This window comes from Mauremys reevesii, linkage group 10 (assembly GCF_016161935.1).
Source record: "Mauremys reevesii isolate NIE-2019 linkage group 10, ASM1616193v1, whole genome shotgun sequence".
Lineage (NCBI taxonomy): Eukaryota > Metazoa > Chordata > Testudines > Geoemydidae > Mauremys > Mauremys reevesii.
This window is the reverse complement of record NC_052632.1, coordinates 27,747,744-27,762,277: the sequence shown is the minus strand read 5'-3', so window position 1 is coordinate 27,762,277 and position 14,534 is coordinate 27,747,744. Positions and strand designations below refer to the sequence as shown.

At 39.4% G+C, this 14,534-nt stretch overlaps 1 protein-coding gene across 8 annotated transcripts in view; it reads left to right on the top strand.

Moving 5' to 3' along the window:
* Nucleotides 1-14,534, top strand: part of THSD4 (thrombospondin type 1 domain containing 4) — a 606,703-nt gene that overhangs the window by 354,002 nt on the left and 238,167 nt on the right. The window contains exon 1 of one of the 8 annotated variants that reach the window (XM_039492162.1): nt 7,249-7,538. The exons of the other annotated variants lie outside the window; for them this stretch is intronic. Coding sequence (XP_039348096.1) covers nt 7,467-7,538 — 72 coding nt within the window. The 5' untranslated portion in view covers nt 7,249-7,466. Of the gene's footprint in view, nt 1-7,248; nt 7,539-14,534 lie in introns of those variants that run through there. 8 annotated transcript variants of the gene reach the window in all.

Here is a 14,534-nt window from a genome sequence, read left to right as displayed (position 1 = left end):
GATAACACCTTTAATATATTAACAGTGTTAAAATAAGCCACAATTTTCTAGAACAACTGTTTGAAATGTTTCAACTTTCAGTATCATTAGTGTAGTTCAGTGCATGTGTGTGGGATCATTATACCACAGGATTCTTTTTGGTAAGGTCAGAAACTTAAGGAAAGTTTTCAGTGATCCTGTCTAGTTCTCAGAGGGTGAGACTCTAAAATGCATAGCAGCATAGTCAGCTGAGGTGGATAAAATACAAAAAATATGATGAAGTAATATGTTGTTAGGAATGCCCTTAAAAAAAGGTAATGGAGGTAAGTGAAAGGGCTCTACAAAGCCTGGCGCTGCAGAATTTGATCTTTTCTACAACAGTCTTTACACTCCATTTCAAAATTACTGATTTTTAAAAAGTATTTTACTAATAAGATTGAGCTTCCTAAAATGGAATGTAAAAGCAAAACTAACCTTGAAAAAGTAGTGAATACTCAGGGCCACAAAGCAAAGAGGATGCCCTAGCATAATGGCATCTCTACTGATTTTTATCAAGAATTTAAGGACTTGTCTTCCTCTTCTTTAGCAGACACTCTTAATGAAGTCTGTTTCTTGAGTTTTCTCCCAGTCACCATGTTATCTGTCAAGTATCAGAGAGGTAGCCGTGTTAGTCTGGTTCTGTAGAAGCAGCAAAGAATCCTGTGGCACCTTATAGACTAACAGACGTTTTGCAGCATGAGCTTTCGTGGGTGAATACCCACTTCTTCGGATGTTATCTGTGTCTATCTCAATCATTAAAAAAAAAAAAAGTGGGGTGGGAGGAGAGAAATGTACAGGAGTTTCTTTAGGTGAATATCCTTGCTTAAATGGATACTAAAATTATGCACAAAATGTCAGCATCTGGATTGGAAGAAATTCTGCCTACCAACTTCAGTTTAGATAAGATGGCTTTACTAAAAATGTAATTAGATGGATATGGAATACAATTCACTCTGCCCATTCATAAAAAACTGATAAGTATATTGTTAGACACTGAAAAATAAAAAGTGACTGGGTTAAGTGGCTGTATCACTTTGTGGTGACAACAGCAAAAACCTGTTATTAATTTTTGTGGTCATCACCATTTTACTCACCGCACATCTAGAAAAGGAAATATGCTTCTGTGCAGACAGTATTAATTTACCATAATAATGAAAGTTGTTCTGTGCAGACACTCTCTGACCACCCAGAACCCTGTTAACTTCAGTGGGATCCATGCAGGAACAAAGGTAAATCTGCATACAACAGCTTGCAGAATTGAGGCCTCAGTTTGTAACCGATGGACCAAATGGCACATTATAACATTTAAACACCAATATTTGTTCCATATGAAGTTTTTATTTTGAGTAACCAGTCCCCTGCATTTGTAAGGCTCAGAAGAAGAGCTCTCTTGTGTAAAAATTATATTAGAAATAATTGTGTGAACATTTGCTCAGTAGCATTTCCTCCTGTGGTATGTTTAGGTCTTTATGAAAACAGTGAAGGACAAGTTGGCTCTCTGACAGCATTTTGGTGGAAACGTATTCTGTGTCTCATTTGACATGACATTTGTAGTTCAGACACATTGCAATGGGCAATTAACACACGCACAAGTACTTGTGAGGACAGATCTTTACTGAGATGTCAGTTTGGTGGTGTATTTTGTAAGCCTGTGATTATTTAGCTTAGAGACCATAAAATGGTGACTTAAACCATCCCTTCCCCCATGTAGGTTCTGATTAAATGTTCTGTGTTTATGAGATTAAGAGATTTAGACAGTGCTGAAATGATTTTTACCATAAGCATCATTATTCCTCCCAAAGAATTACATGGTCCAGTTTTCAGAAGTGATGGGCTAGGCTGCTACCTCTTGCTGCAGCAACTCTGCTATTGTCTGGTACCCCTTTTTCAGCTCACTTCCAGCTATGGAGAGGACCCAGAGGGAGGTAATAGAAGGCCAAACTGTATTACCTCCAACCTATATTTCCAGGGACTTGTAAATTATAGTTCTGCAGAGAGCAGCACCCACCTCTGACCTCGCATCCAGAATTTGCAGAGACTTGTGCCCAGAATACTCATGGAGGGGCATTTCTGCAGGGTCATCATCTTCTCCTCTCCTCAATTGCTAGAGAGGTAACTCTGTGCATGAATTTCCAGGGGATGATCTGGACCAACATATTTGAACTGCTGAAGAATTTCATTTCCACTTGATGTGAGTAGACAGATTTTTTTTCTCCTATACTCTACAGTAGAGGCTTTTAACTGAGGATTAATGTTCTTTATTATAGGAATCCTCAAGGCTCCCTAGATGTTCTCTGAGACTCTAACAGGTCTGCTTCCAGCTGAAGAGGTTGGATGCAGATATCTCTGAAATTGGTTAATGCTACTTTCTGGAAGGGAATCATATGAGAGACTCAAGTAAATCCTTCATCCGCTGGAGCTGAGTATGTTGCTTCCCTGTTATTCCCAGCTATGCTTGGCCTAGATGATTAGGTACCCAAACCCAGATCCCCTGTTTGGCAGTCCATTTGGATACCATTTACACTACTAGTTGGTTTGTGGATGAACAATGTTTAATAATCTGACCCTGATTTATTTGAGAAAAGCATTTGCAACTTATCCAAGCCCCACAAAAATCAGTAGACTCTCCTGTTGACTGTAAGGGGCTAAGTATTTTTTTAAACCCTACAAATACTATTAAATAAAATAACAAATGTGTTTTTAAATACAGGGTTTTAAAAAAATATTTTTGCATTTATCTGTGGGTTAGGATAGAATTACCTAGTACTCCAGGCTGCCTACAGATGCTGCCCAAATACCTGATTTACCCACAGATAGGGCTGTGTGAAATTGTGGACATTTTCACTGTTTCCTTTGTATTTCTTTACATGGGATATTTGTAAAAGATGCGTGAAAATGATAATTTGTAACATTTTTTACTGCAAAATCACTTAAGCTTGAAAATTTGCTCATTTTCAAGTGAACTTCCACCACTGTTGAGTGGATAATTAGCAAATTTTTCACAAAAATTAGGCAATTTTAGATTTTTCTTACCAAAATGAGAACTTACACTTTGAGTATTTTCAATTTCATCCTTAAAATTTTGTTACAGCTGTTAAAATCATCTGCTGGGCTACATTCTCTGCAACAGAGGAAATGAAAGTTCTATTAATAGGAAGACAGGATATGCTGGGAGTTGTTCCACGCAAGAACTTTGGGTTTTAGAACTGGTTGTAGCATTTTTGATCAAATATATTTTTGTTGAGATATGCTGCTTCATCAAAGCTGAAATGTTTTACAGCTGGGAAGATTTCTGAGGTCCAAGAGAATCCCAAATTGAAAAACTGACCTTTTAGATCTGAAATTTCAACACATTTCTCAAGATCATTTGAAAAGTTTTATATCCATTCTATATTGGAATGAAAAAAAAAGTCAAAACCTCAAAAGTTGTCCCAAAACAGAATTGTCATTCTCTGGCTAGTTCTACTCATAGTACTTGCCTTACACTGCACAGAAACCCTTCTACTCCCAGAACATGGCATCCCCTCAAGGCCTTAGATTCAGATTCTGTCATCAGTTGTTCATGTGAGAGCTGAACTGACCATTAGAAATTAGCCAATTAATTCCCTGTTGTTAATAATGGTTTGGGAACTAGGTCAGTGAACTGACTATATGTAAATAACTTTTGGCCAAGTATGAAATTACACAACTACTAACTGTGGTATGTAACCTATCATTTAAATCACTTTCTGTACCAGATGACTGGAGGATAGCTAATGTGATGCCAATTTTTAAAAAAGGCTCCAGAAGAGATCCCGGCAATTAAAGACCGGTAAGTCTAACTTCAGTACCAGGCAAATTGGTTGAAACTATAGAAAAGAACAGAATTATCAGACACATAGATGCATGTGATTTGTTGTGGCAGAGTCAACATAGCTTTTGTAAAGGGAAATCATGCCTCACCAATCTATTAGATTTCTTTGAGTGGGTCCACAAATGTGGACAAGGGTGATCCAGTGGATATAGTGTACTTAGATTTTCAGAAAGCCTTTGACACCAAAGGCTGTTAAGGAAAGTATGAGTCATGGGATAAGAGGGGAAGGTCCTTTCATGGATAAATAACTGGTTAAACGATAGGAAACAAAGGATAGGAACAAATGGTCAGTTTTCAGAATGGAGCAAGGTAAATAGAGGTGTCCCCCCAGGGATCTGTATTAGGACCAGTGCTATTCAACATATTCATAAATGATCTGGTAAAAAGGGGGCAGGGGCGGCTCTAGACATCTTGCCGCAGCTCCACCGAGGCCGTGGGACCAGCGGACCCTCCGCAGGCATGCCTGCGGGAGATCCACCAGAGCCGCAGGACCGGCGACCGGCAGAGCGCCCCCCATGGCATGCCCCAAGCTTGGCATGCTGGGGCCTGGAGCCGCCCCTGAAAGGGGGTAAACAGTGAGGTGGCAAAATTTGCAGAATTACTAAAGATAGTTAAGTTCAAAGCAGACTGCACGGAGTTACAAAGGGATCTAACAAAACTGGGTGATGGGACAACAAAATGGCAGATTAAATTCAATGTTGATGAAAGCAAAATAATGCACATGAGAAAACATAATCACAACTATACATACAAAATGATGGGGTCTAAATTAGCTGTTATCACTCAAGAAAGAGATCTTGGAGTCACTGTGGATAGTTCTCTGAAAACATCTGCTCAATGTGCAAAGGCCATCAAAAAGCCCATCAGAATGTTCGGAACCATTAGGAAAGGGATAGATAATAAGACAGAAAATATCATAATGCCTCTATACAAATCCTTGGTATGCCTGCATCTTAAATATTGTGTGCAGATCTGGTCACCCCATCTCAAAAAAGATATATTAGATTTGGAAAAGTTACAGAGAAGGGCAACAACAAATGACTGAGGGGTATGGAACAGCTTCCATATGAGGAGAGATTAAATAGACTGAGACTTTTCAGCTTGGAAAAATGTTGCCTAAGAGGGGACATGGTAGAGGTCTATAAAATCTTGACTGGTTTGGAGAAAGTGAATATGGAAATGTTATTTACTCCTTCACATAGCATAATAACTAGAGGTCACTCAATGAAATAAATAGGCAGCAGGTTTGAAACAAACCAAAGGAAGTACTTTTTCAAAGAACACACAGTGAACCTGTGGAACACTTTGCTAGGGGAAGTTGTGAAGGCCAAAACTATAACTGGGTCCAAAAAAGAACTAGATAAGCTCACAGAGGATAGGTCCATCCATGGCTATTAGCCAGGATGATCGGGGATGCAACCCCATGCTCTGAGTGTCCTTAGCCTCTGATTGCCAGAAGCTGGGAGTGGATGACAGGTGATGGATCACTAGATGATTGCCTGTTCTATTCATTCCCTCTGAAGCACCTGGCATTGGCCACTGTCAGAAGACTGGATAGTGGGGTAGATGGACCATTGATATGACGCAGTATGGCTGTTAGGTTCTTACGAAAATTCTGCTGCCTTTATTTGATAAAAATTCCCATTGAGTTCAGTGGCAGTTTTGCTCAGTAGAGTTAAGCACAATCTGGCCCTTTACCAGTAAGAAGAATACCAGTATTCTGTTATCTTTTAGCAGTCTGACTGTATTTATTTATTTACAATTCTTCAAGCTTCATTTTTCATAAATATACTTGGCTGTTACTTGGGCACCAGTCTGAAAACTAAAGCAAGGAAGCCAGATATGCAGACCTTTCCTTTTTAGGGTAGAGAGAGGAAAGGATTGTTGTGGAGTTAAATGTCAAGTAAAATATTGTAAATATATTAATTAAAAAAAGAGACTGAGAGACTGGATGAAGCAAACCAATGTACATAATAGATACAGGATCAAATGCAAAGTTACAGTATTTAAACCCCAAGAATTCAAAAATCATGAGTCAAGCCCCCATAAATCATAAAATCCGCATAAAAATCATGAGATTTTTAAAAAGAGTAAATTTGGGGTTGTTTTTCTTTGCCTTCTGGATTTTGATACCTTAGGTTACACTCAGGACATGTTTTTGAACTTTTATCTGCTACCATGAGGGGTAGAAACACATTTTGAAATTAAAGCTCAAATTCTCATGTAAAAACTTGAGTTCAGGAGTTGGGGCTTTAAGGAAAACACCAAATCTGACATGACTTGTGTTGCCAGCTCTCAAGATTCTATCACTAATTAGAAGAAAATAAAATGAGAAAGGGAAGAAGAATTATTTTGGGGCTGATGTAGAGGTCCCATAAAGTCTTAAATGTTACAAAATTGTTCTGTTCTGTTAAGTGTGATGCATTTAGTTAATATGACTTCAGAACACTATTTTCATGTTTAATAAATATTTTGTATTAGTTTCTTGACGACAGCAGAAAAGATCATCCTACAGAGAACTGCAGGAATGTTAAACAAAAGGAACCACTTCATCCTTTATGGCTCGTATTGTGCATCTTTGCTAGTTTCTGAGACATATAGCAGTCTATTTGGCAGATTGAGTACTAAAGCTATTCCCATATGTATTGTGTATTTTTTTTTTTGAAAAAAAATATGTCATCATCAAAAAAAAAAAAAAAAAAAAAAAAAAATGTCTCCTTTTTTTTTACTTTTTTTAAATTCAAGCAGCAGTTCATTGTTGTTGTTTGGGGTTTGTATCAAATTCAAAATTTGGTTCTTCTGCTCTACATGAAAACGAGATAGAGATTGCATATTGGTGGTGGTGCTCAAGATTTACCATAAAGGATCCCAGTTAATCTTTCTATAGAGTCCATTCCTGCAAGCAAGGAAGCACCTTCTGAGAGGTAATGAGCACCCTCAACTTCTAGAAACTAGGCATGAGAGTTGAGGGTGCTGACTGCATCCCCCTGCAGGATTGGACCATTTGTGCTCTAATGCTGTGCTGATGTAAGGCTCCTTGTAAACTGAGAGGTTATATGTAGTTTTCTGAATAGTGTTTTAGTTGATTTTTTGCTAGAAACTTCTTTAATAAAGGGACATGCTGCGGCTTTAAAGCAGCCCTTGCTGTCTAAGCATCAACAGGCATCTTTGCACTGCTTTAGCCTCTGTTCTCCAATCATGCCTACCTAAGTCAATAAGGCATTGACATGCTTCCTTGTGTATTAAAGGTTACCTTTTAGCTTGTTTTATGAATCAGAGCAGATGCATAACTTGGCATTGACCATTTCTGTCCCTCCCCTTCTTTGCTTTATACAAACTGCAGCCCCCAGCTCATTGCTGTCTCGAGCCCCCTCCCCCAGCAGGGAGAAGTCATTACATGAAGAGATCAGCTTACCAGTTGTCTTCAGTGCAGTGGCTGAGAGCAAAGCTCCTGGTAGTACAGTGAGTCAGAAGGGGAGAGAGTGGTGCCCAGCAGAACTACAGGGCTGTGATACTGAGACACAAGTGCATCTGCTAGCTGTTAGTACTTGGCAGAGGGATTTCTCCTTTAGGGTAGTTCTAACTTTGGGTAATAATGTTTGTCAGCTACCTGATATTAACATTGCTCTACTTTCAAACAGCAGTGTTAGCAAGACCTGAGGGAGAGGTAAGCCTAGTATATAAAGTCTTGTCAAAAATTATCGTCTTGTCAGAATTTAATTTCCTCTTCTATCTATCAACAGGGATCGTGAATGATTTTATGTTGTGTAAGACTAATGTGCCGTGTTACATTTTAGAATTGCATTGTCTGCTACTGTATGAAAATAGCTGTTTGCAAAATTCTGTAGTTGCTAAAATGAAACTACCTATTGAAAACCAGCTTGTTTTTAGTTGTCGCACAGAGGACACATCATGTTTTGTGGATTTTTCTCTGCTAATATGTAGAAAAATATAATTCTGTTTACAACAATCTGTAGTGTTGATGATATACAATGTTAAGTCCAAGTTTTCTGCAGGAAAGATGTATGATTGAAAAAAGTTTTTACTTGGTGTTTCCTTATGTAAAACACTGCAAGTCTTGTATGGAGTATATATATAACTAGCTTCTGCATTCAGTGTGTGTGAATTATTAGAATAATACATTAGAGATAGAAAACCTATCCCTATTTTAGAATATATGTGGTATCCCTAAAGAGGGATTTTGTAATATTCCTATTAATATGAGAATTGTAAGTGATGGAATGGAACAGTCATTCCTACGCATTTGAAATTGCTGCTTCATTTGCTAAATGCACTTTTTCAGGTTTTTGCTCAGATCAGCCTAGTTCTACATCAAGCCCTTATTGCATATTGAAGCAGAAAATTTAAAATAGTCATTTTCCATTTAGGAAAGAATTCAGCAAACATAATTATGTAGATATGAAATATCCTTATTAATGAAGTCACTGGCAAAAACATACCCACTCCTTGATACATTTGATACTGTTCTCTCCCCACTCCCTAACTAAAATGTGATGCATATTTATACATTTTAAAAGAACAAATGGGTATGCTCTTCTTTAATAAGCTTTTTTTCTTTACGTATGTCAACAGTATGCATAAGAGCTAAGTGAAAACTAAATCTTCTGAAGGATGGTGATTCTGCTTTAAAGCTCTGACTTTTGTTATTCTTGTCAGAAGATTCTAATAGCCTTATAAAGCCCAGACCAATTACTTCCCTGGTAAAAGAAAGTGGAGGTGAACTGAAAACACATCTAAGTCAAAAGCTGCTGGGTTGGCACGGGTTATTAGCTCATAGTTCTAAACAGAGAGTGCATTTTGCTTTCAGAGTGGTTTAAAAAAGGAATGGTAATATTTGTGATTCCAGAAACAAGGTCTATTTTAATGAAATAGTGTGTTGGGAAATGCAGTCTTTGATCTAATTAAAAAGGTGGGGAAAAGTTTTCATCAGAGGCTCAGGGAATTTAAAAGGGTGGACATTCAGAGCAACTAGAAGCTAATCATTGCCCTCTAGTTGTCACTGAGGTTTTAACTTTCCTGTTGATTGTTACTGAGTAAAGAAAACGATAGATGGACTCACCTTACCCAGGCGTAGGGACTTTGAAATGTGTGGTGGCTCATATGGAAAATATTTCTGTTACACTGCATGCACATGTGGTCTTCAGAGATCCATATAAACAGTAAATCTACTGCAGCAGCAGTGTTGCCTGCCAATTATCCTTGTTAGTGAATAAAATAAAAGCAATGCTGTGTTCTTACCTGGAAATGAATTGCGGCAGTAGCAGTGCAATGTGGAATGTTTTAGAACTGTAATCCTTATACCGTATACTAACACTGCTGTACTGTTAACTTGAGTTTTTCAGCTAATACTGCAGACTAAATATGAAAAGGGGATTGGAGCTGTACCGTTGATCATATGCTTTACTACAATAATGAGAAGTCTGCTTTTTTAATCTAATTATATGTCTAATTATGAAAGCCATATAATAACTAAAATACACAATGTCTGATAGCAATGGAGTAGTTCCTTTGTCTGTGAGTCGCCAGAGACCAATGGATAATCATGTGCATTTTTCTGCTGCAGCTGCAGAATCTTGGCTACATAAATATTATCTCTCTAGGAAATTTATTCAATTAGGATTTTTCCCTTACTGGATAGACAAGGAAATAAAAAGAGGGAAAATAAGTGAGCAGCCATTTTAAAAAGTAGCCTGTAATATAGTGTGCAGATTTAAAGTGTTGCATTTACTTCTATGAATGTTTGTATTGCTTTATAGTTAGGGCCCTACCAAATTCAAGGTCCATTTTGGTCAATTTCACAGCCATAGGATTTTAAAAATCTGAAATGTCATGATTTCAGCCATTTAAATCTGACATTTCTCTGTGTTGTCATTGTAGGGGTCCTGACCTAAAAGGAGTTGCGGTGGGAAGGCGTGTCACAATGTTATTGTGTGTGGGGGGGGCGGGAGGGCGGGTGTTGTGGTACTGCTACCCTTACTTCCAAACTGCTGCTGGCGGCAGTGCTGCCTTCAGAGCTGGGCAGCTGGAGAGTAGCGGCTGCTGGCCAGGAGCCCAGCTCTGAAGGAAGAGCCAGCATGATATGGTATTGCCATCCTTACTTCTGCACTGCAGACTACAGAGCTGGGTCCTCAGTCAGCAACCACCACTCTCTGGCCGCCCACTTCTGAAGGCAGCAGCGCAGAAGGAAGGGTGGCATGGTATGGTATTGATACTCTTACTTCTGCGCTGCTGCTGGTGGGGAGCCGCTTTCAGAGCTGGGCGCCCAGCCAACAGCTGCTGCTCTCCGGCCACCCAGCTTTGAAGGCAGTGCAGAAGTAAGGGTGGCAATACCCCAACCTCCCTAAAATAACCTTGTGACCTTTTGGGTCAGGACCCTCAATTTGAGAAACATTGGTCTCCCCCATGAAATCTGTGTAGTATAGGGTAAAAGCACACAAAAGACTACATTTCATGGGGGGAGGCCAGATTTCATGGTCTGTGACGTGTTTTTCATGGCTATGAATTTGTTAGGGTCCTATTTATAAGGGTGTGTGTGTGTGTGTGTGTGTGTGTGTGTGTGTGTGTGTGTGTGTTAAAGGTCTGCTCATAAAAACATCAGCTTGTGATGGTCTTTTTCTTGATGGCTTGTTCTTTCCTGCATTGTAATACATGCTCTTTGGATATTCAAGAAGCATTCAAGAAAATCATGAACATCCAACTGTTAAAATTTCCTCCTTTGTGAATCTTAAAGAATTCTTGATTGTATCTGTCTGGTTATTTCATGCTTGTTTTTAGTCGTTGGGATAGCGAATGACTCAACATGATGTCACTTAAACTGCATTGCACCACTTTTCCTGTCTTCTAGATGATATTTCAGGATCAAGATTTTTTTTTATCCAGTAGGGGAATGTGGCAATGTAACCTTGCAACTTGCTCATTGCTCACACTAGCCCAGTAGCAGAACCCTTTTTGATACTGTTTGCGAGGAAATTGAAACTCTCTTCACCCGTAGCTGGATGCTCAAAATGTTACCTTCTTCCTGGCTCAGTCCCTCTGGAGGTCAGAGTACAGATTCCTTCTCTACTGGGTGTCCAGGAGCAGTTGTCCCCACCAACAGACTGTACAATTGGTTCCTGTGACTAAGAAAGAAGTAAAGTTTATTTGGCATTGAATAGAAAATCATGAGAAAACTACAAAAAAGTGAAGCAGACTACCATCTATCTGAATTTAACACTGCAGAAAGTGCAGCGCTCAGCTTTTATTTTTAAAATTATGGTTAAACAAGATTTTTTTTTAAATGCTGTATTTTTGCAAGTCCTGTGTCATAGCTCCCAACGTGACCATTCACTGAGTTGCATCTTGTCTCTGAAACTTTCCTCCAGGGTCAGTGTGTCAGGGCTTAGCAAGGTAGGTTGTCCTGGGAATTCTCCATGTGCAACTGGAGAGTCTCTCCTTTAGTAGTTCTGAGGGACTTTGTATACCCATATGTTAAGCCTTCATTAGCATGCTCCACATTACCTCATTCCTTGGTTCAGACATCAGCACACAATTACATCATGTTTGATTAAAATCATCCTTCTTTCTATTTCAAAATACTCAGACTTTTAAATGTCCCCTTTGCAGTTTGTAAGGTGCACGTTTGAAGGGACTTATTTGAACTTCTATAAGGGTTAAATCTCTTCAGCTGAATACTCAAACCATGCCTCCTCTTCCATTGTGGCAGTTGCTTTTAGCATGAGATGGCCAAATTGTGCCACCTTACACTGAGACATACCCTGCTCCTGGAATAGTCCTATTGATTTCTGTAGGTGTCAGTGGAGCTATGCTGATTGGACCTGACCCTAAGGGAGTTAAGCTTTAAGTAGTGAAATATAAGAGCATATTTCATAAAGAAAATGAATATCTCAGAGGGTGACAGACATTAGGTTGTTCTTGGCATTTTAATCCTGACTTGTACTGAGTCTTATTTTTCAGATTTATTAGAAGTTTGATAGAATTTCTCGCCCATTAAAAATCTCTGTGGTCTTCAACCTGGTTGTCTTTAATATGTTGTAATTTAATCCCTACACCCTTGTCCCAAGATTTCTGCACTTGCATGGAGCACCTGTGAGGTTAGTGGAGCTTGATCAGGCATAGGGGTGCACCCAAATGGGTTCCCTAGCAGGTTGGAGCCCTAAGGGTATGTCTACTCAGCAGCTAGACACCCGCAGCTGGTCCATGCCTGCCCACTCGGGCTCTCTGGGCTTGGGTTGTGGGGCTGCTTCATTTCTGTGTAGACTTTCCGACTTGGGTGGGAGCCCAGGCTGTAGGACCCTGCGAGGTGGGAATATCCCAGAGCTCAGGCTCCATCTTGAGGCCAGGTGTCTACACAGCAATGAAACAGCCCTGTGAGCCTGAGCCTCATGAGCCTGAATCAGCAAGCATGCGCCAGCCATGGGTTTGTCTTTGCTCGTAGACATACCCTATGTTGCTCATGGCCACTGACTTCAGAAAATAAAATGTATGTGGAAATGCATAAATCTTTACAAAGAAATTCACCCAGCCTGGGCTCCTTAGGAAATTCTTATCCAAACCCATGTGATACCAAACCAAGGTCAAATAGTAAAATATCTGGACTTTTTTTTAGCATTGTTTGCAATTAGCATTTTTTAAATTCTGTCGGACTGACAACAAATAGGGGAAAATTATAGACATGTCAAAAAAATTGCCTCAAATGTAAAATAAATGTCTCCTTCATCTGTGTTTTCATCTGTATGTGAGCTACTCATAAAAGTATATTCCTAGCTGATCTATTGGTGCATTTAAATGGATGGGAACTAGCTTGTAAACTTCTTGCGAATACTTTTCAGCTCTGGGACGATATTGTGTCCAGGCAAAAGGATTTTTTCTGCAATCACTGTAGTAATTGGATTTGTTAAAGAAGCAGAACTTCTATTCAGACAAATGGGATGTCATTTGCTTTGTACTTCCTACAGCAGTCAGTATGAAGCACAGAAAATCTAACCACATTCTTAAAGGCTAGTTTCATCAGCTATCTGTTGGAAATACAACATGTTTTATTAGTTTAATGGTTGTTAAATCATCCCCTATGAGTTTAGGCATGGGGAGGGGATCAAGACAGCAAAGTGAACATACAAAAATGGGAAACAGAATCTATAGTCTTTATATCCCTGCCCTCTGAAACCACAGAGGATCCAATGTGTGAACTATGGATGTTTCAGACACTTTGATTTGGCTGAGTGGAGTAAAAGTTGTTGCTAGAAAGGGGTGCTTTACACAGCATCATGTATTGCAAAACTAGGAGGAGATATGCAGGAATGCAGTTGGTCCTGCCTGCATCAATTCCTTGCCCACCTCATGGAATTGCAAACCCCAGTTCTTGACTTAATATTTCCCTGGAAATGTCACAACTCTTGGAGATATAGGTCCTTGCTTTGTGGGTGGCCAACATATTTAGCAGAAAGGTTGGCTTGCTGTGGCAAACCAACATGGGTGGCCCTTAAAAATTTCCATCCAGTTGCTTATCTGAACCATGCAAACTTTGCACTGAAAATCTTGTGAGAACAGCCTTTCTATTAGTACTTCAGCATGTCTGTTCCCTTTTCTAACCGGAAGCAGGAAGTGCAAACATGGATAAAAATAAATAGAATATACCTATCTTTAAAATTAGACTAATTTGTTCACACCTAAAAAAAACAACCCCTGTTTGGTTCAAATTTAGGCCAAAGATTCAGGTCAGTTCCTATTACATTGGAATGAGTTTCCCACTCCTAATTATTCTCTCCCATCCTGTGACAGAGCTGAGGTCCATGGTGCCAGCTTCTAACTGGGGTTTTGTTTCTAAAAATACATATACATTTTTAAATCTTTGCTGGGTTGCATGGTAGGAGCCAATTCGCTTAACAGCCTTCTTTTAAAAGTATCTTCAAGTTTTGTGTTGCTCATGTAGTAGTCTTCCTTGGCTGACAGGTCTGTTTCTGAGGTCAGCCAAAGAGTATAGCTTATGCCAGCATTGTGACTCTCTTTCCATACAGTAGGGTATAAATCATGCTTTCCCTCACTGTTATGAGACATGAACTGCTTGAGCAAGCAAAGAACCCAGTAAACAACATCAGGCTATGGTCCTTTTAAATATTTTCCCTGGTTGACTGACATTTAGTTTGTCATGGAAGAATTCACCCCCCGATCTAGGATATATGAGCAATTTTCTTAGCATGCTCAATGGAATCTTCTGGTGTCATTCTAAAAAGCCCCACACATTGTGTCAGATGCTCTATCCTTGAGATGAGACAGTGTCCTTGAGATACTCTCCAGTCATGTGCTGCTGCTGCTGCTCTCTCTCAACTCTAACTTCAGTACTAATAGTTACCCTAGCATACATTTCTATGGCAAAGGATGATTTACCATCAATAAAGTTGTGATTTATATTGCTGTAGAAATAACTCCTAAAATGATTTTTTCAGATTTCATGAATTTTTCCTCTCCTCCCTCCCACCCCAAATCCTCAAGAATTTCTCATTCCTTCCCAAGCATTAACTGCTCCTGGATCCTCTCCTCTATGGGAAGTCCAGGTCTGTAATACCAGGAATATTGCAGATCTGAGTGAAGTGCACTGGCAGTGAGTTGTGAATAGCTTTTGGCCCATAAGCAGGAGCGGCAAGCC